At 34.2% G+C, this 26,199-nt stretch overlaps 1 protein-coding gene across 1 annotated transcript; it reads right to left on the reverse strand.

Moving 5' to 3' along the window:
* Nucleotides 1-21,378: 21,378 nt before the first annotated feature.
* LOC140803184 (cytokinin riboside 5'-monophosphate phosphoribohydrolase LOG3-like) lies at nt 21,379-22,905 on the reverse strand. Its single transcript, XM_073158903.1, has one exon. It carries the CDS (start codon nt 22,046-22,048, stop codon nt 21,419-21,421), a length of 630 nt encoding a protein of 209 aa, XP_073015004.1. The 5' UTR covers nt 22,049-22,905; the 3' UTR covers nt 21,379-21,418.
* Nucleotides 22,906-26,199: the final 3,294 nt, after the last annotated feature.

Here is a 26,199-nt window from a genome sequence, read left to right on the forward strand (position 1 = left end):
GCATGCACAGCTGCTGGAATTTGACAGCAAGTTGCTGTGTCGGTGCGAGGGCTCGTTTGAGTTCTTGGTTGGCTTTTAGCCTTTGGCCTTGGACTGGACAGTGCCCCATTGAGTTAGGAAGGTCATGTTTTTGACCGTTCGTCATTCGGATCATTTTTGAGGTCGTACGAGAATTTACGGTGCGATGTGCCAAATTGACTCTCGAAAGAGCGTTTCACGTTTTGGCCTCCGTTGCACATGAATTCGACCCTCATCATTTTAGGAGCATATTTTCAATATGTTTAGCGTATTTTAATCATGACGTGATGACGGTTCAGAGTTGGTTCGGGTTGGTTCGGAGTCATGATTAAAATACGGAGTCGTTAAGCGCAATTGTCAAAATTTTCAAACTTTAGTGCATCATTCATCCAAGTAAAATCTATTGCATATTTTATGGCATATTTAGGTCGCAGCGAGCCTGGGGACGATCCATTCCAGTTGGTAAAATTTCAGGATATTTTCATTATCGTCAGTTAATTATTTTACGTGCATGAAAACAGAAAATGATTATTTTTGAGATTTATGCGATATGGCTTGTGGTGCATTCACTATGTGGGAGTATTATTTATACGGTCGCCAGTGACCGCTCAGTTCAGGTTGGTACCACCCGGTCGCCAGTGACCGATCAGTTCAGGATGGTACCATCGGGTCTTCAGTGACCGCCAGCTCAGTTCCAGGCTCCCCGGTAGTCAGTTACCGATCAGTTCAGCTTAGTGCAGTGGCCACAGACGTAAAACATAATCTAAACAGAAAATTTTATCAGTTATTTCAGTACAGGCTCCAAGGAGCAAATATTTTTGCTGTTGTAATGCCCGGAAAATTAATCCCAGTAATCGGTAATTATTGAATTATAATTTGATATGATTATGAAAGGATTAATCGGGACATGAAATACACATAAGTGTGAAAAGTGTGTGTATTGGTGCGAAGGACTCACGCACATGCGCGAGCTAATGCGCGCACATGCGCGCATTGGACAGTAGGCTTCGCGCATATGCGCGAAGTGACTGCGCGCATATGCGCGAAGGAGGCAGTAGGGTGCCTCGAGATGAAATTCCCCTCGCGCACATGCGCCGATTGATGCGCGCATATGCACGAGGCGATGGAAGCAGCACGCGCTGAGACACTAGTCTCGCGCATATGCGCGAAGACATGCGCGCATATGCGCGAGAAGATTTGGGCAAATTCTTGAGATGCCACGTATCATGTGCATGCGAGATATATATATAAATATATATACATATAGAATTTGCTCAGAGAAAAGAAGTGGAAGCCGAGGAAAGTTTCGTTCTTGTGGATTCGAAATTCTACCGTGCAATATCCGTCTGTCCAAATCATAATCCGACTTCGGTACGGTAATCCTATAGATGTAGGCTACAACTTGACATAAGTTTTGCTACGTTTTGACATGTTTTGAAATTATGCTATTGTCAGAATTGAATAGGATTCAGATATGATGTTCTTGATATGTTAGACATCGTAGAATCGAAGTCAGATTAAGAAATAGACTGATTATGAAATTGTTATGATTTTCTGATTATAATCAGTTAATACCGGACAGATTTGGATTATGGATTGATCATAGATTGTATTGGATATGGGTTATAGATTGTAACTATTATCTGGTGAATTGGTATGGACAAGGATATTGGAAGTATACCGTTATACCGTTGATTTGGTATTAAATCCAGATTGATTAGATTGTTATGGAATTGACTGGTATATTGATATGAGATTATTGATATTGTCAGTACCAGACAGATTGTGAGTGCAGGACTTTGACTGAGCAGGAAACCGAGACTGCAACGAAAGGTATAAGTCAAGGTGGTATTGGGAGATGGACTTGAGTCGGTTTAGACTTGGGTTTCCCTAAATCACATACTTTATTTTATTGCATGGATATTTGCATTACATTGATTAATGTACTTGTTCTCTTGTATTTAGATGACAGGTATTAGACAACTTATCTTGTGACAGAAGTGCCGGATAGTGGTGGTATCGCCACGGCACATTGCACTATGTCTCAAGATAGGATGCTAGCGATAGAGCTACAGTCCTTGACGGTTAGGTTAGGACACTGGATGTTTGGTTATATCGAGTAATGGAATATATTACGGAATTCGATATAGGAACACCATATTTGGTTATATCGAGTAAAGGGTATTGGAATTCTTCTATTACGGAATTCGATATAGGAATACCAGGGCACTGGTTATATCGAGTAATAGAGATTATGGTTCCATCCTTTACGGAATTCGATATAGGAATACCACATCTGGAAAACGGGATCCCTAGACTAGGATTGAGTCTAGTCTTAATTATGATTGATGTCGACAGTTTGATTTGATATTGTTTATATTTCAGATTTTGATACGTATTCATGATACCTGATTACATGCTTTATATGATTTATATGATTGCATGTTTCATTGATTTATACTGGGGATTATATTCTCACCGGTATATCCGGCTGTTGTCTTGTCTGTATGTGTACTTGACAACAGGTGGGACAGGTCCAGGGTCGAGGAGATGAAGAGTTAGATCGTGATTAGAGTGGTGGCACCGGACTTGGACTAGATGTAGGGTTAAACACTTGACTTTAGTTTTAAACCCTAGTTTGAATAAATGTTGAAATACAGGATTTGTATTTTATATACTGATATGTATCTATGCTGTATGTCACTATGTTCCGCATTTAAAAAAAAAAATTTAGACCCTGTTTATTATTGATTAATTGGTCCCAATGATGATTAAGAACTTGATTAGCGTCCGGGTCCCCACAACAGGTGGTATCAGAGCGATAGATCCTTGAGATTGAGATAGGAGCTAGTGAGCGGGGTAGATTGAGATTTTCTTTCCTGCTTTTGATTGCTAGCATGATTTACTGCTTTATTGTACATGTTTATCTGTTTATCTGACTTGATTTGAAGACATGTATTATTGAGAACAAATCAGAGCCGATTCTGGATCAGCAGTAAGATGATCGGAGGAGGACTGAAATAGAATTCTGGTTTGGGGTTGCTAATCCTTTTGATTTCAGATATGCCTCTGAGAAGAATACCAGAACAGGGGAGTACATCGAATCCTCCCATGGATGTGACTCCTACACCAATGGAGAAACTGTTGAAAAGATTTCAGTCTTTTCATCCACCGACTTTGAAAAGTACGGAGAACTCCGTAGAATGTGAAAGTTGGTTGGACGATATTGAATCACTTTTTGACTCTTTGGAGTATACTGAGGAAAAGAGGGCGAAACTGATAATACACCAGTTGCATGACGTTGCTAAACACTGGTGGATCACGACTAGAAGGGCATTGGAACAGAGAGGTATGGCCATTACCTGGAATGTGTTTAAGACTGAATTCTATCTACGGTTCTTTCCAGTTTCTTATAGGAAGGACAAGGGAGCCGAGTTTGCGAACCTGAAACAAGGCCAGTTGAACATCGAGGATTATGTGGCTAAGTTTTCTACTCTGCTCCGATTTGCCCCTCATGTGGCAGGAAGTGATGAGGCCGTAGCAGACCAGTTCATAAATGGCCTAAATCCTGAAATTTTTACTCTGGTGAATACTGGGAGGCCCAACAACTTCACCGATGCCCTAAACAGAGCCAAGGGAGCTGAGGCAGGCCTGATGAGGCAGAGAGAGGCTTCGTTTGTGCTTCCAGCACCGGGACAACAACCACCTCCTCGATTTGAAGGTGGCAGCAGCAGTAGTACCGGGAAGAAGGATTTCTTGAAGACTAGAGGAAAGCAATTCAAGAAATCAGGGACTACCTCGTCCAGTTCGAGTGGCTCTAGACAGACCGGCCAGAGCCAGAGCTATGCAGGACCATACTGTAGTACTTGTGGAGGAAGACATTCCACAGATCAGTGCCGAGGAGTAGTTGGCAGCTGTCGTATCTGTAAACAGCAGGGACACTTTGCCCGAGTGTGTCCCCAGAGGAGTGCCCAGGGATCACAAGCTGCTGAGTCGTCTGGATCAGCGGCTCAGGCAGGGAGACGATCTTCTGCCGTTCATTCCTTTCAGCCAGCACCGTCTACTCTGTCACAGCAGAGGCCAGGAGGGGGCCAGATCGCGAGCCAGCCTCCGAGACAGCAGGCCAGAGTTTTTGCTTTGACCGAGGAGCAGGCACAAGATGCACCTGATGATGTAGTTGCAGGTAACTGTTTTATTTCTGGTTATCCTGCTTACGTATTGATTGATATTGGTGCATCACATACTTTTATGTCTGAGCGATTTGCTTTAATGCATTCATTGCCTGTTGAGTCCTTAGCTACTGTAGTATCTGTCACGTCTCCGTTAGGAACAAGTTTGATATCGGTGAAATCTGTGAAATCGTGTATACTGCAGTACGATGGGCATACGATTGAGTTAGACTGTATTGTGCTTGGTTTATCTGATTTTGATTGTATTGTCGGTATCGACATGTTGACCAAGTACCGGGCTACAGTCGATTGTTTCCACAAGATAGTTCGATTCAGACCTGAGATGGCTAAGGAGTGGAAATTTTATGGTAAGGGTTCTAGGGCTAGAATTCCTTTGATATCTGCAATAAATATGACTCGATTATTGCAGAAAGGAGCGGATGGATTCCTGGTATATTCAGTTGACTTACTGAAAACGAGCCCATCATTGGCAGATTTGCCAGTGGTGTGTGAGTTTGCTGATGTCTTTCCAGATGAGATTCCTGGATTGCCTCCGATTCGAGAGATAGACTTCAGCATTGAGTTAATGCCAGGAACAGTTCCGATTTCTAGGGCTCCATACAGTATGGCACCGATCGAATTGAAAGAATTGAAAGAACAGTTGGAGGATTTACTTGCCAAGGGATATATCAGACCGATTGTATCTCCTTGGGGTGCTCCAGTACTGTTCGTGAGGAAGAAAGATGGGTCGATGAGACTTTGTATCGACTACCGGCAACTGAACAAGGCAACGGTAAAGAATAAATATCCATTGCCTTGTATTGATGATCTGTTTGATCAGTTGCAAGGTTCATCTGTGTATTCCAAGATCGACTTGAGATCTGGATACCATCAACTGAGAGTCAGGGATTCTGATATCTCAAAGACAGCATTCAGAACCAGGTATGGACATTATGAATTTATTGTCATGCCATTTGGTTTGACGAATGCCCCGGCGGTATTTATGGGATTGATGAACCGCGTCTTTCAGAAATACTTGGATGATTTTGTTATCATATTCATTGATGATATATTGATTTATTCGACGAATATGATTGAGCATGCTAATCATCTGAGGATGGTGTTGAGAATTTTGAGGGCAGAGAAACTGTATGCTAAATTGTCAAAATGCGAGTTTTGGCTGAAACAGGTTGTGTTTTTGGGTCACATTATATCGGGAGACGGTATATCAGTTGATCCCAGTAAGGTTGAGGCAGTGATTTCTTGGCCGAGACCTACATCTGTGCCGGAAATCCGTAGTTTTATGGGTTTGGCAGGATATTATCGTCGATTTATTAAAGATTTTTCGAGTATTGCCAAACCGATTACGCAGTTGACTCAGAAGAATGCTCCGTTTAATTGGTCTGAGGAATGTGAGACCAGTTTCTTGAGTTAAAGAAGAGATTGACCAGTGCGCCTGTGTTGACGATTCCTTCAGGTACTGGTGATTTTGTGGTTTATTGTGATGCATCTCACCGAGGACTGGGATGTATACTGATGCAGCGAGGGCATGTCATTGCCTATGCCTCGAGACAATTGAAACCACATGAGACCCGTTACCCAATTCATGATCTTGAATTGGCAGCCATTGTCTTTGCTTTGAAGATATGGCGACATTACCTCTACGGTGAGAAATTCGAAATATATTCTGATCATAAAAGCTTGAAATATCTGTTTTCACAATCTGAATTGAATATGAGACAGAGAAGATGGCTGGATTTACTGAAAGACTTTGACTGTGAAATCAAATATTATCCAGGGAAATCCAATGCAGCAGCAGATGCGCTGAGTCGAAAAGTATGTGCACTATCCTTATCGATGATTGGTGTATCGAATTTGATTGAAGACTGCTGTTTGTCCGGATTAATATTTGAGACAAATCGTCAGCCTCTGAGATTGCGTGCTGTTCGGGCTGAACCAGAGCTGCTTTTGGAAATTAAAACAGCTCAGAAAGTTGATCAGAATGTACAGAATTCGATTGCGATGGTCAGAGCTGGACATCGATCGGAATATCAGGTTCGTGATAATGTCTTGTATGTGAATAATCGTGTTGTTGTGCCAAATGTTTCAGAATTGAGACAGCGAATACTGACAGAAGCGCACAACAGTCGTTTTAGCATTCATCCTGGTGGTAGGAAAATGTATAATGATTTAAAGACACAGTATTGGTGGAAACAAATGAAATCTGATGTGACTGAATTTGTAGCCAAGTGTCTGAATTTCCAACAGGTGAAGGCTGAAAGAAAGAAACCAGGAGGATTATTACAGAGTTTGTCCATTCCTGAATGAAAATGGGATCACATTTCCATGGATTTTGTGACACAGTTACCGAGATCCTCCCGAGGTTGTGATGCGATTTTGGTCGTGATTGATCGATTGACCAAATCTGCATGTTTTATTCCATACAAGATGACATATAGATATGATCAGATGGCTGATATCTATGTCAAGGAAGTGGTAAGATTGCACGGAGTGCCGAAGTCGATTGTTTCAGACCGTGACCCTCGGTTTACATCGCACTTCTGGCAGAGTCTGCAGCAAGCTCTTGGTACGAAGTTACATCTTAGTATTGCATATCATCCACAGACTGATGGACAGTCAGAGCGTACGATTCAGACATTGGAAGATATGCTAAGAGCTATAGTACTTGATTTTAGCACTGGTTGGCAGGATGCATTGCCACTTTGTGAATTTTCGTACAACAATAGCTATCAAACGAGTATTGAGATGGCGCCCTTTGAAGCGTTGTACGGAAAGAAATGTCGATCCCCTCTTTACTGGGATGATATCTCTGAAGTTCCTGAAACTGGACCGGATATGATCAGAGATATGACTGAGAAAGTAAAGCTGATTCAGAAGAAAATGAAGGCAGCTCAGGACAGACAAGCCAAATATGCCAACCTCAGACGACGACCGCTGGTATTTGAGGCTGGAGACCGAGTGTTCCTGAAAATTTCACCTTTCAGAGGAGTTGTCAGATTTGGCAAGAAAGGGAAGTTGTCTCCACGATACGTCGGTCCATATGAGATCCTTGAGAAGATAGGAGATCGTGCCTATCGACTCGCCTTACCGCCTTCATTATCCGGAATACATGATGTCTTTCATGTATCTATGCTGCGGAAATATCTCCCTGATGATTCACACGTGATTCAACCAGACGAGGCAGAACTTGATGAAAATCTGAGTTATATTGAAAAGCCGATCCGGATTATCGATCGTAAAGAAAAACAGCTCAGAACGAAAATGATTCCATTGGTGAAAGTTCAATGGACTCGTCATGGCGTTGAAGAAGCCACTTGGGAGACGGAATCTGACATGAGACAGGAATTCCCAGCATTGTTTCACTGATGTAAATACGTACTCGATTGTAATTACCTTTCTTCTTAATGATATGATTTGATTGCCTGTGATTTCGAGGACGAAATCGTATCTTAGAGGGGGAGAAATGTAATGCCCGAAAAATTAATCCCAGTAATCGGTAATTATTGAATTATAATTTGATATGATTATGAAAGGATTAATCGGGACATGAAATACACATAAGTGTGAAAAGTGTGTGTATTGGTGCGAAGGACTCACGCACATGCGCGAGCTAATGCGCGCACATGCGCGCATTGGACAGTAGGCTTCGCGCATATGCGCGAAGTGACTGCGCGCATATGCGCGAAGGAGGCAGTATGGTGCCTCGAGATGAAATTCCCCTCGCGCACATGCGCCGATTGATGCGCGCATATGCGCGAGGCGATGGAAGCAGCACGCGCTGAGACACTAGTCTCGCGCATATGCGCGAAGACATGCGCGCATATGCGCGAGAAGATTTGGGCAAATTCTTGAGATGCCACGTATCATGTGCATGCGAGATATATATATAAATATATATACATATAGAATTTGCTCAAAGAAAAGAAGTGGAAGCCGAGGAAAGTTTCGTTCTTGTGGATTCGAAATTCTACCGTGCAATATCCGTCTGTCCAAATCATAATCCGACTTCGGTACGGTAATCCTATAGATGTAGGCTACAACTTGACATAAGTTTTGCTACGTTTTGACATGTTTTGAAATTATGCTATTGTCAGAATTGAATAGGATTCAGATATGATGTTCTTGATATGTTAGACATCGTAGAATCGAAGTCAGATTAAGAAATAGACTGATTATGAAATTGTTATGATTTTCTGATTATAATCAGTTAATACCGGACAGATTTGGATTATGGATTGATCATAGATTGTATTGGATATGGGTTATAGATTGTAACTATTATCTGGTGAATTGGTATGGACAGGGATATTGGAAGTATACCGTTATACCGTTGATTTGGTATTAAATCCAGATTGATTAGATTGTTATGGAATTGACTGGTATATTGATATGAGATTATTGATATTGTCAGTACCAGACAGATTGTGAGTGCAGGACTTTGACTGAGCAGGAAACCGAGACTGCAACGAAAGGTATAAGTCAAGGTGGTATTGGGAGATGGACTTGAGTCGGTTTAGACTTGGGTTTCCCTAAATCACATACTTTATTTTATTGCATGGATATTTGCATTACATTGATTAATGTACTTGTTCTCTTGTATTTAGATGACAGGTATTAGACAAGTTATCTTGTGACAGAAGTGCCGGATAGTGGTGGTATCGCCACGGCACATTGCACTATGTCTCAAGATAGGATGCTAGCGATAGAGCTACAGTCCTTGACAGTTAGGTTAGGACACTGGATGTTTGGTTATATCGAGTAATGGATTATATTACGGAATTCGATATAGGAACACCATATTTGGTTATATCGAGTAAAGGGTATTGGAATTCTTCTATTACGGAATTCGATATAGGAATACCAGGGCACTGGTTATATCGAGTAATAGAGATTATGGTTCCATCCTTTACGGAATTCGATATAGGAATACCACATCTGGAAAACAGGATCCCTAGACTAGGATTGAGTCTAGTCTGAATTATGATTGATGTCGACAGTTTGATTTGATATTGTTTATATTTCAGATTTTGATACGTATTCATGATACCTGATTACATGCTTTATATGATTTATATGATTGCATGTTTCATTGATTTATACTGGGGATTATATTCTCATCGGTATATCCGGCTGTTGTCTTGTCTGTATGTGTACTTGACAACAGGTGGGACAGGTCCAGGGTCGAGGAGATGAAGAGCTAGATCGTGATTAGAGTGGTGGCACCGGACTTGGACTAGATGTAGGGTTAAACACTTGACTTTAGTTTTAAACCCTAGTTTGAATAAATGTTGAAATACAGGATTTGTATTTTATATACTGATATGTATCTATGCTGTATGTCACTATGTTTCGCATTTTAAAAAAAAAATTTAGACCCTGTTTATTATTGATTAATTGGTCCCAATGATGATTAAGAACTTGATTAGCGTCCGGGTCCCCACAGCTGTGATTATCAGTTCAGTTATGCACGTATTATAATTGCTCAGATCAGTTTATTTTCAGCATGATTACAGATTATTTTCAGTATGCCTCATGACATGATATTTTACCCCATGCATATTTTTACTTCAGATTTTACTCGTTACTTGCGATATGCATGCGGAGTCTTTAGGCTCACTGGACTTGATTGTTGTAGGTACTGATGAGGTCAGGGCCGAGGGCGGGGACCAGTGAGCCAGCTTGGGTCGGCAGTAGTGGCACCCGAGGACCTCAGTGCAGCAGTGTTTATTTTATGCCGCAAACTAAATTTTTATCAGTCATTGGATAATTTTCAAATTGTTATTGTTGGCAAAACTTTATTTTTCTTCCGCTGCTATTATTTTAAACATTGAACTTGATTCATCAGTCGGATTTATGAATGAGGCCATTTAAGTTTCTTTTAAAAAGAAAAATTTTAATTTTCCGCAATTTTTCAAGCGAGGAGTTCTAGGGCCTTTACATTTAACATATCTTGAGGTCAATAAAGTTAAGAAGGATTCTGTTAAGATTTCAATATTAGAATATAATAGGTCAATGAACATCTTGTGTATATTATAAGAAAATTAAGGTGCGTTAAATTTGGACATCCATCTCTAGTATGAGGAATTGCGGGATAAGTCAAAATTCGGGGCTATAGTTGAATAGAACTAAGTCACCATAAGTTGTTTTAAGTTGCGATTTCACAAACGAGGATTTTGGTAGACAAATTTATTTAGGATTGAGGAGACGGAAGGACAGCTTAATATTTATCTTATCACAGTAGTGCATGGGAAGCGTGGATTACTAGGATTCTAGAATTAAGAGTCTAGACTTTTTGTTTATCGAGGATAAGCGAATTTCGGGGACGAAATTTCTTTTAAGGGGGGAGAGTTGTAGAACCCGTTAAATCAGACTACGTATAAACCATGCATAATTACTATTATTTAAATTAAAAATGATTTCTTTATTATTTAAAGCATTTTTAAAGTTATTTAGTCTTGATTATTTATTTTAAATCGCATGAGTTTAGTTTTGTCTTTTAAGTTAAATAAGCGAGGCCGGACTGGAGTTGGAGTAATGAGATAAATTTTAATAATGAGAAAATATTCCTAGAATTAATTTGAGATAAAGAATAATTTATTTTATTGTAAAAGAATGTTTAGGGATTTAATTAATTAATTGAAGTTAGTAGTAAATAAGTTCCTTTATGCCCAATAATTTAAGTAAAAGCCTAAATTAAAATATGTGACCAATTGAGATAAGTTAATCTACGCTTATTTTATTTAATAAATTATAAATTTACATGTTAGTAATTTACTTTAAGGAAATTGCCATGCATGCATGCAAGATAATTACTAAACTAATTAATTACTTAATTCACTGAAATACTTAATGGGTAGATAAAACTTTAAAGATTTAAAATACAATATTTAAGAAAAATTCCACCCCATTTTAATAAGAAATTTTCGGCCATTACTTAGAAGATTGAATTTAGTTAGTCAACTCACCATTTTGAATTATTTTAAGTTGTTGTTTTGAAACAGATATTTACTTCCGCTGCTATTTCGAGATTTAAAACTTTTATTCCACTGTTACATTAAAACCTTAAAACTTTTATTCAGTTTATTTTATGAACGAGGCAAGTTATTTACCTTTAAAAAGAAAATTTCAAATTTTTCCGCAAATTTTCAAGTACGAAATACGGGCCTCTACACTTGACTAAAGGAAGATTTACTAAAAGAAGAATTGTTTGAGGAATTAGTTTCTTCCATACAAGGTTGAAAGAAATTTTAACTAGGTTATAATTATTGAGACTTAAGTCAATTGGCTGATAAGGATTTATTCTAAGATTCTATATTGGTTTTAAGTTTTGAGATAGAAATCATGATAATTTTAAGATAGAATAAAATAAGTGTGAATACGCATATTCAATGCCGATTTTATTTAGTGTATTATGGGAATTGATTGGTTGGACAATAATCATGCAATGGAAGATTGTCAGTGTAAGAATGCCAAACTCCAATCCAAGAATAAATCATATTTTATGGCAAGGATAAGGAACATAAATCCTTCCTTCCTGCTTCTCAGACCTAGAAAGCCATGGAGTATGGTTAAGAAGTCTAACTAACAATAATGAGAGAAGTAAAAGAAGGAATTGAGCTCAAGATATAAAATATTCACGTGGTACGGGAGCTCCGAAAACGTTACTTTGAGTTATCTCAGACTGTGAAGTAGAATTCGAAAGTAACTTGATAGCTCGTGCTACACTAAAATCTAAGGAACCCTAGCAAATGGATTCAGTTGAACTCAAGGAGCTAAAAATTCGATTCCAAGATTTGTTAGACAAAAACAAATCAGACTGTTGCGACTTTGATTGTTGCACTCCCAAGAGCAGGTTGTCCACAAGTAGTATAATTCGGTGAGTCCGAATATCGTATCCACAGGGAAGCTAAGGTAACTACAAGTCCACTACAATGTCTTTTTGTTTTTGTTTTTTTATTTCTTTTAATGTTTTGAATCTTTAATTGGTAATTTTTAATTGTTCAAATTTTAATTTAAGTAGTTGAGATTAAAGGATCCACTCTTGATATTTTAATGAAGTTAACATTAACGAACAATATTGAAATCCACTTAATAAAATGGTTCCAATATATTAAATAATCATATTTATATTATGTTATATATTATTATCTTATAAGTATATTATATATATATATATATATATATATATATATATATATATATATATATATATATATATATATTTGTAAACACTAAATCAAGGTTCCCACTTTAAATGGTTGGTAAAACCAAACTAACATTTAAATGGTACCAAGAAAATATTATTGTGATATATTTATATATAGTAAATCAAGGAATCCAAGTTAAATGGTTGGTAAAACCAAACTAACATTTAAATGGTTCCAAGAATTTAATATTATAATATATTTATATATAATAAATCAAGGCATCCACTTTAAATGGTTGGTAATACCAAACTAACATTTAAATGGTTCCAAGAATTTAGTGTAACATATAGCAACAATAAATCAAAACTCCCACTTATAAGTAGGGTATAAAAATGCTTAAAGAAATAAATATAACATAAACAATAAATAATGATTAAATAATATAAAACATAGATTCTTACCTTTTAATAACCTTATTATCATGCCAAGAGTTTCACCTTATCATCTCAACTTTAGGAAATTAGCTATTCATTATTCAAAGTGTAAAACTTTGAATATGAAATTAACATGCTAATTGTATTTAAATGAAGAAATAAAGGAAAAATATAGAGAGAAATATTATAAACTCAAAGGTTTGTTCATACAATGAGAGATATCCCAATACATTACAATGCACCCCTATTTATAGCCAAATTTGGGGAGACAACCACAAATAAAATATTATTTTTTACACATAAGTCTTCATTGGTGTTCCAAGATATTATATTATATTACACATCACTTTTGAAGATCTTCTTCTCCGAATTTGCTTCTTCACATAAAAAGAAACATGTGGATAATTGAGTTATCTAGTTGTGGTATTTTTTTCAGAGCATTTGACCAAGTAATTTGAGAGATATGGTCAAAATATTAGAGCATGGTAAAACTACCACTCTTTTGGTAACTTTATTTGTTGCTTAATTTGATCCCAATTGTGAGAGGATTTTTATCTCATGCTTGCCATCAATATTGTAGATATTAACATCAAGTTTCTACAGGTCCAAGAATCATATTAATCCCATTTGCAATGCCAAGTTTATTCTTATTTTATCGAACCTGAAAAAATAGTAAAAACTTATAATTACACAACAACTTATATTTTATAAAATTTATTATAAAACATATAATATTTAAACATTTAATAAAACAAAAACTATATATTTATATTATAAAACATTTACTTAATGTACAATTTTTATGTTTATCACACCTCCCAACCAGCTTATTGCTAGTCCCTAGCAATTTAAGCGTTAATAGCAATGCAAAACATATTGATTAATTTAAATAGAAATGTAATCAAAACTACCTAAGTGTTTACATTAAATTTGAAAACTGTCAAAGTTATATCAAGATCATCATAATTATAATTTATGAAATAATTTGAGATGATCAATTCAAAGGTTATTTCAGGTAGTTAAGTGTACACGGCCTTCAGAAATTCCTAGTAAGAGTCTCAACTCCATATCCTCACAGGTTAATAAATGTTTCAATTTATGGCAACGATTTCTCTCATGGAGTTGGAATACAGATAAATGCTCGGGAAAATGGTTTACAGAATGCAGACAGACAAACGAGCCAAACTAATCAAAAGATAGAAAATCCATTGATTTAAAATCCAGTTGTTCTTATTATATATTTTTTTTCCTGAATTTTTTTTTTTACATCATGGAATCAGACTAAGTTTATGCTTCTTAACCACATATTTATTTAATTTGTACAATGTATTTCTCTCTTTCTTTCTTTTTTTTTTTATTTGTATTCTTATGAGAGATAAATGGGTCGCAGCATATAACTTAAAAATTACATAGATCTTCAACATCCTTCTTTTTGTATTTTTCTTTTTTTCTTTCAAGAAATATCATTTTTTTCTCAAAATAAGAACTCAAGATCTAAACAATAGATAGTCTCTCTCATGATCAATAAAGGCTCGAAAGCTGTTTTCTCAGTCCTCTCCACTCACTCACAAAATATGTGTGAGTTTAAAATTTTAGGCACTCTTATAAGGTATATCTTGGGCCATATACTTTAATACCTGATTTTATCACAATAGTTAATCACTCAAAAAAATTTCATAAATCATATTTTTATAATGATCAGAATATTAAAATTGACATTTTTTTTTCAAATAAAAATTTAAACATTCTTAAATAGATTAATGCATGTTCTAATTTAAATCTTTCAAACATTTAATGTATGACATTTTTGCAAAAATTACTAAGATACAAACAATAAACATGATTATATTTTATAATAATATATATATATTTTTTTTAAAAAATTTTTTTTATAAGTTTGTTCTCCCCCCAATCAGAATATGACATTGTCCCTAATATCAAAATAACTATTAATAAAGAGTATATAATGAAAGAGATATCACCTGGAATTTTATTGAAGATAACAAACTGAAACAAACGCCAACCAATCCACGACTTTTGAATCAATGATCCAACTTCCTTTTCTTACTGCTTGATTGCGACCAATTGATCTTTGTTATCATTGGATCTGGCTTATGAACAAAAGCTTCCAAATCATCAATTAATTGGTCGGCAGTCGAAGCACAGATGAGCATCCGTCGTGAATTTTCTGAAATGAAATTCTGTTCCACAGCTTTATCAAGAAATGTCAACAGACTGTCATAATAATTATTGATATTCAACAAGCCCACAGGTTTATTATGGATATTAAGTTGTGCCCAAGAAACAGTGTGAAAAATTTCTTCTAATGTATCAAAACCACCTGGTAGTGCGATAAAAGCATCAGAATTTTCAATCATTTGAGTGATTCTTTCATACATAGAAGAAACTTTTAATTCCTCCCCAATCGTAACACCTGTAATATTTCCTTCAGCTAAAGCTGTAGGAATAATACCCAAAACCTGACTACCTCCAAGATGAGCAGATGTTGAAACAGATCCCATTAACCCAATATTACATCCCCCATATACCAAGTGAATTTTTATCTCAGCCAATATCTTTCCAAGATTATTCGCTGCTTCTACAAACACTTCATTTTTTCCACGACTCGACCCACAAAATACACAAATATTTTTCAATGTTTGTGTAGAGGATCCAGCCATGTTTTTACTTTCTTTTTTTTTCTGCGAAAATAGAGAGAAAGATGAGAGATTTTATAGGGGTAATATGTTATCATGACAAAACTATGGGTCACAGCTGTAAACAGAATAAATAGTAAAAACAATAATGACACACATGCATATAAACAGTAGTGTGATTGTGGCTCACAATTTTCCTTTGGTTTTACGTCCAGAAACGGCTTCAACGCCTTCTATGAGTCGAGGATATGCTTCCCATCCAATTTTCTTATAAATTGGCAAACAGGGTCTTTTTTAGTCGGATTCCCAAGACTATGACGCTCATCTTGGAATTGTTTCCATAAACGGATAAGTTCAATATGCACATGTCCACTAGAATGCGTCTCAAGAGTCAATAAGATGTTATCTAAAGACTCCTTACTCAGCCCATTCTTAATGAAATCAATTTTATCTTCTCTGTTATCGGAAACACTTCCCAAAGATCTTCATCATTTGTCACAAGTCCATCTTGCACACTTATGACAAAACCCTAAACTTTTGGCCCTTCCTTTTTTCGCATAAGTGCTTTTTCCTAATCCAGGCAAATACAGAATGAGCAATGATTGTGGAACTTCTCCTCCTAATCGGACCTTAGCTTCTATTAGAAGACGAATATCTTCTGGAATTCCTTTTTGCATTAGCAATCTCAATCTTTCACACCTTCCTGCATAAATTTTCCTTAGAACATTTTCAAAAACAGATGGAAAATATTTACAAATTTTTGAGAGACTTTCATCCATTTTAAAAAGAAAATAAATGATTTTCTTTTAATTTTTGTATCAGCAATTGTGGGAAACTGATTTAACCGACTATGAGAGTCACGGAGTACCGTTATCCGCCATTTAACCGGGAAAATAAAAAGGTTAAGGAAACCTGAAATAAAAACAAACAAAATTAAATGCAACATAAAAATTTAAGGATCAGAAAGAGAAATAAACTCTTCTTGAAAGATTTCATTTTCCAAAAATGGTTTAAGCCTTTGTCCATTCACTTTAAAAACATCACCATTTTTAGGATTTTCAATATCCACAGCTCCATAAGGATATACATGCTTTACAACATATGTGCATGTCCATCTTGATCGTAATTTTCCTGGGAATATGTGAAGTCGAGAATTATAAAGCAAAACTTTTTTACCAATCTCAAAAGATTTTCTAAGAATTGTTTTATCATGAAATGATTTGATTTTTGCTTTATAAATCCTTGAATTCTCATACGCAACATTACTGAGTTCATCAAGTTCATTAAGTTGCAATTTGCGCAATTTGTTAACATCATCCATGCTTGAATTTAAAGTTTTGATATCCCAATAAGCTTTATGTTCCAATTCCACAGGCAAATGACAATGTTTTCCATAAACCAACCTATAGGGAGACATATTCAATGATGTTTTAAAAGCTGTTCGATATGCCCAAAGTGCATCATTAAGTCGCAGAGACCAATCTTTTCTATTTGAGTTAACAGTTTTTTCCAAAATTTGCTTTCTCTCCCTATTAGCTAATTCAACTTGTCCATTTGTTTGGAGATGATAAGGAGTAGTTACTTTATGAGTAATACCATATTTTTTCATTAATGAAGCAAATGGTTTATTAACAAAGTGAGTTCCCCCATCACTTATCATGGCTCGAGTAATTCCAAATCTACTAAAAATATTTTCTTTTAAAAATTTGATGACGATTTTATGATCATTTATTCGACATGGAATTGCCTCTATCCATTTGGAAACATAATCAACTGCAACTAAAATATACAAGTATCCAAACGACGGTGAAAAAGGTCCCATAAAATCAATTCCCTAGCAGTCAAATATTTCAATTTCAATGATAGGATTCAAAGGCATCATGTTTCTTTTTGAAATCGCACCCAATTTTTGACAATTTTCACAGATCTTGCAGATTTCGTGGGTGTCTTTAAACAAAGTGGGCCAATAAAATTCACACTGCAAGATTTTTGCAGCCGTTTTCTTTGAAGAAAAATGTCCTCCGCATGCTTCTGAATGACAAAATTTAATGACACTACTTACCTCATTGTCGGGTATGCAACGTCGAAAAATTTGATCTGGACAATACTTGAACAGATACGGATCATCCCAATAAAAGTTTTTTACCTCATTCAAAAATTTTCTTTTATCTTGAGAACTCCATTGTGGTGGCATTTTTCCTGTCACAAGAAAATTTACTATGTTAGCAAACCAATGTGTAGTAGTAACTGAAAATAGATGTTCATCAGGAAAATTATCAGGAATTGGTGTCATTTCACAAGATGATCCTGCTACTAGTCTCGATAAATGATCGGCTATGACATTCTCGGTTCCTTTTTATCTTTGATCACAATGTCAAATTCTTGGAGCAACAAAACCCATCGTATCAGTCGTGGCTTTGCGTCCTGTTTGGTCAACAAATATCTAATAGCAGAATGATCAGTAAACACAATAATCGTTGATCCAATCAAATAAGAACGAAATTTATCTAATGCAAATATTACAGCAAGTAGTTCTTTTTCAGTTGTGGAGTAATTCATTTGAGCATTGTTTAAAGTTCTACTTGCATAATATATCACATAAGGCTTACCGTTTCTTCTTTGACTCAATACTGCACCGACTGCATAATCACTTGCATCGCACATGATTTCAAATGGTAAAGACCAGTCAGGAGGTTGCATGATAGGAGCTGATGTTAAATGTCGAATGATTTTATCAAAAGCATTTTGACATTCTTGAGTCCACTCAAATGTAATGTCTTTTGTTAAGAGGTTACAAATGGGTTTAGAGATTAAACTAAAGTCCTTTATAAACCTTCTATAAAATCCAGCATGTCCCAAAAATGAGCTAATTTCTTTAATGGTTTTTGGAGGGGGTAAATTGGAAATGAAATCAACTTTTGCTTTATCAACTTCAATTCCATGAGATGACACGACATGTCCCAAAACAATTCCAGAAGTAATCATGTAATGACATTTTTCCCAATTTAAATTAAGACCTTTTTCCTCACATCTTTTTAAAACTTTTTCCAAATTTTCAAGACAATTATCAAATGTATTCCCAAAGACAGTTAAATCATCCATGAAAATTTCCAAACAATTTTCAACCATGTCGCAAAAAATGCTTAGCATACATCTTTGAAATGTTGCTGGGGCATTGCATAATCCAAATGGCATCCTTCTAAATGCAAATGTTCCAAAAGGACATGTGAATGTAGTTTTATCTTGATCTTCGAGTGCAATAGGAATTTGATAATATCCTGAATATCCATCAAGACAACAGTAGTATGGATTACCTGATACTCTTTCTAAAATTTGATCCAAAAATGGTAATGGAAAATGATCTTTTCTAGTGGCGTCATTTAATTTTCTATAATCAATACACATCCGCCAACTAGATGGGACTCGACTAGTTAAAAATTCACCTTTTCATTTTTTATCACTGTGATGCCAGATTTTTTTGGAACTACTTGTGTTGGGCTTACCCACTTACTATCAGAAATAGGGTAGATAATCCCAACATCGAGTAGTTTGAGAACTTCATTTTTCACAACATCTTTCATGTGTGGATTTAATCTCCTTTGTGGTTGTTGAGATGTTTTAGCATTTTCTTCTAAGTGAATTTTTTGAGTGCAAATTAGTGGATTATTGCCCTTAAGATCTTTTAGTGTCCAACTAATTGCATTTTTATGTCTTTTAAGCATATCAACTAATTTACCTTCTTGATTACTTGATAATTTGGAAGAAATTACCACCGGATATGTTTCATCTTCTCCAAGAAATGCATACTTCAATTCTTTTGGCAAGGATTTTAACTCCAATATGGGTGGTTCGTCTTTGTTCTCATATTTTGCCTCAAATTCTTTTTCTGATCCTGGTAACGGGTGATACATAATAAAATCATCAAGATCAATTTCAATATTTTCTTTAACAGTATCGATTGAACAAATATCTAATTGGTCACGAGTACTCCTTTCTTGAATGTTTTTTTTCCACAAGAGTTTCAATAAGATTTTCATCTTCACTTTCATCTCTTTTGTCATGTGGTTGCTTACAAAGATTAAACACATTAAGCTCCAAGGTCATGTTACCAAATGACAACTTCATTATTCCAGTCCTGCAATTTATAAGAGCATTAGAAGTTGCTAAAAATGGACGACCTAATATTACAGGAATTTCATTACAAGCTTCAATAGGTTGTGTATCTAAAACTATGAAATCGACATGATATACAAAGTTATCAACTTGGACCAACACGTCTTCTACTATACCTCTTGGCACTTTAACAGATCTATCAGCAAGTAAAAGTGTTACTGTAGAACCCGTAAATCAGTCTACGTATAAGCCATGCATAATTCTAGATTTTTAAAATTTAATTGACTTCATTGCATGATTATTTTAAAGGCATTTCTTTGAATTTAATTATTTTATTATTATTATTTCATGCAGTAGTTTGATTTTTAGCATTTCAGTTATTTCAGTGAGGCCGGACTGGAGTTGGAGCTTTGAGATAGAATTTAAGATTCGATAAATATTTCCAGACTTTATTTTAGCTAGCAAGTAAGTTCATTTAAGTTAAAAAGGGATTTTAAAGAATTATTTAAGTTACTTGAGGTGAATAAGAAATAAGCTCATTTAAGTTACTTAATTAAGGGGTTAGCTCACTAAATTAATTAAAGAATAAGTGAGGCTTTTAAGGATTATAAATTTACTAGCTAGATAACATTTTTCCCTTCCCTTTAATTGTTAAATTTTGGCCACCCCTTTGTTGATCAAATAATTCATTTGCCAACTCATCCTTTGACCAATTCTTTGTCATCTTTTAGCATGCTAACCTTTTCAATTAGTACTCAACCTTAATTAATTAATGTTAAAACATTATCCTAGTCTAGATGAGCATGTAGAATCGGTCATTGCACCACCATAATCCCTCCAAGTATATTTGATAGCAAACCACAATTCAAATTTCAAAATGAGCGAGACTTGGTCTTTATTTGTCCCTTATATTTTGCATCTTTTTTTGTTATTGTTTTTTTTTTTTTTTAAATAACGTGACTGCAAAATTTTACAATAACATAAAATTTTCTATCCAAACATTCTACCATAAATATATATATATGTATATATATAAACATTTATTAACGGATACATCCGATTTCCTTTGGAACTTATCTAGCACAAACAAATCTTCTTCTTCTTTTTTTTTTTTTTTTTTTTTTTTGAGAACATTGATTGATGTTTTTAGAACACATTGATAGTACATCAATCAAATATAAAAAAATTTACACTGAATAAAGTATTTTGCAGTCCGTTATTTATTTACTTCTTTTTTTTTTCAATAAATATTTTTTTAGGGGATTTATATTCTTGTAATAAACCATTTTTTAATAATCAATAAAAGTTTATTAATTGTTTTCTCATTTCTCACCACTCACTCACAAAAGATGTGTGAGTATATATTATACTTTTACAAAAGAATTCTTTCAATTATACATGTTAACAACCATACAAACCATATCTTTTAACTATATTCTCATAAAAATTTTAGAAATTATTTTATTTGAAAACACACACAATTATATACATATATGTAAATAAGTAAACACATCTATTATATATTTTATATTAATTGATCAAAATATATATGTATATAAATTGGTACATATGAAAACTAATTTTTCTTGTAGTCTGTAATTTGAATATAATGAATATTAAAATCTAGTGTATTGCGATTTTCCGATAATTATTAACTAATGTGTCTCAGGTGCATTTTACTGACACCTTACTCGACATTGAACTAAAAAGTATTATTATTATTACTACATATTTTTATTTTTTATATAATAAAAAAAACTAAGAAGAGAAGAAGAAGAAGAAGAAGAAGAAGAAGAAATTATTCATACCTTAAAAAAAAAAAAACATTAAAAACATACCGTTGAATCGCAAGTTTAGCATCACATGAATTTTCTTTTCTTACTCTTGGATGTTGGCCAATTAAGTTGAGATAAGAATGGATCTGGTTCATGACTAAATCCTTGCAGTAAATCAATAAGTTCACCTTCACTTGTAGCAGAAACTAACATCCTTCGCGAAGCTAATGAAATAAATCCCTGTTCCACAACATCATCAAGAAACGATAACAGTTTATCATAATAATTGTTAACATTTAACAAACCAATTGGCTTATTGTGGATATTTAATTGTGCCCAACAAACAGTATGAAATATTTCTTCCAAAGTACCGAAACCTCCTGGCAGAGCAATGAAAGCATCTGAATGTTCAATCATTTGAGTAATTCGTTCATACATGTTGTCCACTTGCATTTCTTCTCCTATTGTTGGTCCTGTAAGATTGGCTAAAGTAATCGGAATAATGCCTAAGACTTCACTTCCACCTGCATGCGCAGCTTTTGCAACTTTTCCCATGAGGCCAACTTCACCACCACCATATACCAAATGAATCTTTCTTTTAGCAAGTGTTATTCCAAGCTTTTCTGCTACATCTTCATAAATTGAATCTTTTCCTGCACTAGATCCACAAAATACACAAATATTTTTGATTTTACTTACCGTGGACGTTGACATGTTGAGAAATATGTTTTCTGTAATTGTTAGATCACAGCATATGAATTTATAAACGTAACATGCCAAAAGTCAATATTTGAACAGGAAATTATTATTATTAAAAGAAAATAAAAATGACAAAATTAAAACAAATATATACAGCGTAGTTGTGATTGTGGCTCACATCTTCCTCTGATTTTACGTTCAGTAACGGCTTCAACGCCTTCTATGAGTCGAGGATATGCTTCCCATCCAATTTTCTTATAAATTGGCAAACAGGGTCTTTTAACGTCAGATTCCCAAGACGAAATTGTGTATATTTTTACTTATCTAAATAGATATGCGTTACTACAGTAGGATCTTTGTAAGGCTGATTCCACCGTCCATATTGATATTCCTCCTGTTGAAATTGCCACCATAGTTTAAGAAGTTCATTTTGCACGTACCCACTAGAATGCGTATCAAGAACCTCTAGAAAATTATCCAAAGGCTCTTTACTCAGACCATTCTTAATGAATAAAATTTTATCTTCTCTATTCATTGATGTCATTCCAACATTTTTGCAATTTCCTTTACAAGTCCACCTTGCACATTTATGACATCCACCTATACGTTTAGCTCTTCGCTTTTTGGCATATGTGCTTTTACCAAATCCTGGCATATGTCTTATTATTAATTCACTTGCTTCCCCAACCAATCGGACTTTTGCTTCAATTATCAAACGGATATCATCTGGTATGCCATATAACATCATCAACCTTAGCCGCTCACATCTAGCTTTATAAATTTTTTTCAACGCATTATCAGGTAAACAAGCAAAATATTTACGAAGATTCATAATACACACATCCATATTATTATTATTATATATATTTCAATTATTTTGGGAAAACTGAAGAAACCGACTTAAACAGTCACGGAGTACCGTTATCTGCCACTTAACCGGGAAATGAACTAGAATCTGCAAAACAAAATGAAAATATCAAACAGCTATTGTGGATCATATAAAGGCATAAACTCATCATTAAGAATTTCATTTTCTATAAAAGGCTTAAGTCTTTGCCCATTAACTTTAAACACGTCATTATTTTTAGGATTTTCAATATCAACAGCACCATGAGGATAAACAAATTTGACTATAAATGGTCCTGACCATCTCGATCTTAGTTTACCTGGAAATAAATGCAAACGAGAATTATAAAGCAAAACTTTTTGTCCAATTTCAAATGACTTTCTCATAATATTTTTATCATGAAAGGCTTTAGTTTTATCTTTATAAATCTTTGAATTTTCATATGCATCATTTCTTAATTCTTCAAGTTCATTTATTTGCAATTTTCTTAATTTAGATGCATCATCTAAATTAGTATTAAATGCTTTAATTGCCCAATAAGCTTTATGTTCTAGTTCAACCGGTAAATGACAATGCTTACCAAAAACTAACCTATATGGTGACATCCCTAATGATGTTTTAAATGCAGTTCTATATGCCCATAATGCATCAGTTAATCTTAAAGACCAATCTTTTCGATTTGGATTAACTGTTTTTTCTAAAATTTGTTTTATTTCTCTATTTGCTAGTTCAACTTGACCATTACTTTGAGGATGATATGGGGTAGAAACTTTATGTGTAATGCCATATTTTCTTAACAAAGAAGAAAATGATTTATTTATAAAATGACTTCCCCCATCACTAATTATTGCTCTAGGTATTCCAAATCGACTAAAAATATTTTCTTTTAAAAATTTTATAACAACTTTATGATCATTAGTTCTACATGCAATCGCTTCAATCCATTTTGAAACATAATCAACAGCGACTAAAATGTACTTATATCCAAAAGATAATGGAAATGGACCCATAAAATCTATCCCCCAACTATCAAATATTTCAATAATTATGATTGGATTTAAAGGCATCATGTTTCGTTTTGAAATTGATCCCATCTTCTGACAATTTTCACAAGATTTGCAAAATAAATGCGTATCTTTGAATAAAGACGGCCAATAAAATCCACATTGTAAGATTTTTGTAGCTGTTTTATTGGATGAAAAATGACCTCCACATGCTTCAGAATGACAAAATTTAATAACATTACTTATTTCATTGTCGGGTATGCATCGTCGAAAAATTTGGTCAGGACAATACTTAAATAAGTAAGGATCATCCCAATAAAATTTTTTAACTTCTATCAAGAATTTATTCTTATCCTGTGAATTCCAATGAGAATGCATTTTATTTGTCACAAGAAAATTTACAATATTAGCAAACCATGGCATAATAGTAGCATAAAACAACTGATCATCTGGAAAATTTTCATTTATTGGTATTTCATTATGAGATGATTCAGTCATTATTCTAGATAAATGATCGGCTACAACATTTTCTTTTCCTTTTTTATCTTTAATTATAATATCAAATTCTTGTAACAATAAAATCCACCGTATTAATCTTGGCTTAGCATCTTGTTTATTTGATAAATATTTTATGGCAGAATGATCGGTGTAAACAATAGTAGTAGAACCAATTAAATAAGATCGAAACTTATCTAATGCAAATACTACTGAAAGTAATTCTTTTTCAGTAGTTGAATAATTTATTTGGCCACTATTTAAGGTTCTACTAGCATAATAGATTGCATAAGGTTTTCCTTCTTTTCTTTGTCCTAACACAGCTCCTATAGCATAATCACTTGCATCACACATTAATTCAAATGGTAAAGACCAATCTGGAGGTTGTAAAATAGGTGATGTAATTAAAAGATTAATTATTTTTTTAAAAGAATTTTCACATTTTTGAGTCCATTCGAATTGTGTATCTTTTGTTAAAAGATTTGAAATTGGTTTAGATATTATGCTGAAATTTTTTATAAACCTTCTATAAAATCCTGCATGACCCAAGAATGATCGAACTTCTTTGACCGTTTTTGGTGATGTTAAATTAGAAATAACATCAACTTTGGCTTTATCAACTTCAATTCCTTTTTCAGATATCACATGTCCTAAGACAATCCCAGATTTAACCATATAATGACATTTTTCCCAATTTAAAACAAGATTTTTTTCTTCACATCTTTTTAATACTTTTTCTATATTTTTAAGACAATTTTCAAATGAGTTTCCAAAAACAGTTATATCATCCATAAAAACTTCTACATATTCTTCAATCATATCACTGAAAATACTTAACATGCATCTTTGAAAAGTAGCCGGAGCATTGCATAAACCAAATGGCATTCTTTTAAATGCAAAAGTTCCGAAAGGACAAGTAAAAGTAGTTTTTTCTTGATCTTCTAATGATATAGGTATTTGATAATACCCCAAATACCCATCAAGAAAACAGTAATAAGAATTTTCTGCTACTTTTTCTAAAATTTGATCTAAAAATGGTAGTGGGAAATGATCTTTTCTAGTTGCATCATTTAATTTTCTATAATCAATACACATACGCCAACTAGATGGAATCCTAGTTTGTAATAACTCTCCTTTTTCATTTTTTATAACAGTGATGCCTGACTTTTTAGGTACTACTTGTGTTGGACTTACCCATTTACTATCTGAGATTGGATAGATAATTCCAGCGTCTAATAGTTTTAATACTTCATTCTTAACAACTTCTTTCATATGTGGATTTAACCTTCTTTGCGGTTGTTGATACGTTTTAGCATTTTCTTCCAAGTGAATTTTATGTGTACAAATTAAAGGATTCATACCTTTTATATCTTTCAAAGTCCATCCAATTGCATTTTTATATTTTTTAAGTAATTGAATTAAATCTTCTTCTTGATTTGGTAGAAGAGTGGAAGAAATTACAACAGGAAATGTTTTATTTTGACCAAGAAATACATATTTCAATTCTAATGGTAAAGCTTTTAATTCAAGTTTTATATTATCATCTTCTTTAAAATTATTTTCAGACTCCAAACTTTCTACTGAAAAAACTTCACATTGTTGATTTAAGTTTTCTTCTTGTATATTTTCTTCCACAATTGTTTGAATTTCATTATCATCTTCATTTTCATTTTCATTAATACTTGGTTGTTTACATAAATTAAACACATTAAGTTCTAGAGTCATATTTCCAAAAGACAATTTCATTATTCCATTTCGACAATTAATTAAAGCATTTGAAGTTGCTAGAAATGGTCGTCCCAATATTACTGGAATTTCAT

Source organism: Primulina eburnea, chromosome 10 (genome assembly GCF_022965805.1).
Source record: "Primulina eburnea isolate SZY01 chromosome 10, ASM2296580v1, whole genome shotgun sequence".
Classification (NCBI taxonomy): domain Eukaryota; kingdom Viridiplantae; phylum Streptophyta; class Magnoliopsida; order Lamiales; family Gesneriaceae; genus Primulina; species Primulina eburnea.

Coding starts and splice junctions, on each gene's coding strand:
- LOC140803184 (XM_073158903.1), bottom strand. CDS start 22,048: ATGTCAACGTCCACGGTAAGTAAAATCAAAAATATTTGTGTATTTTGT.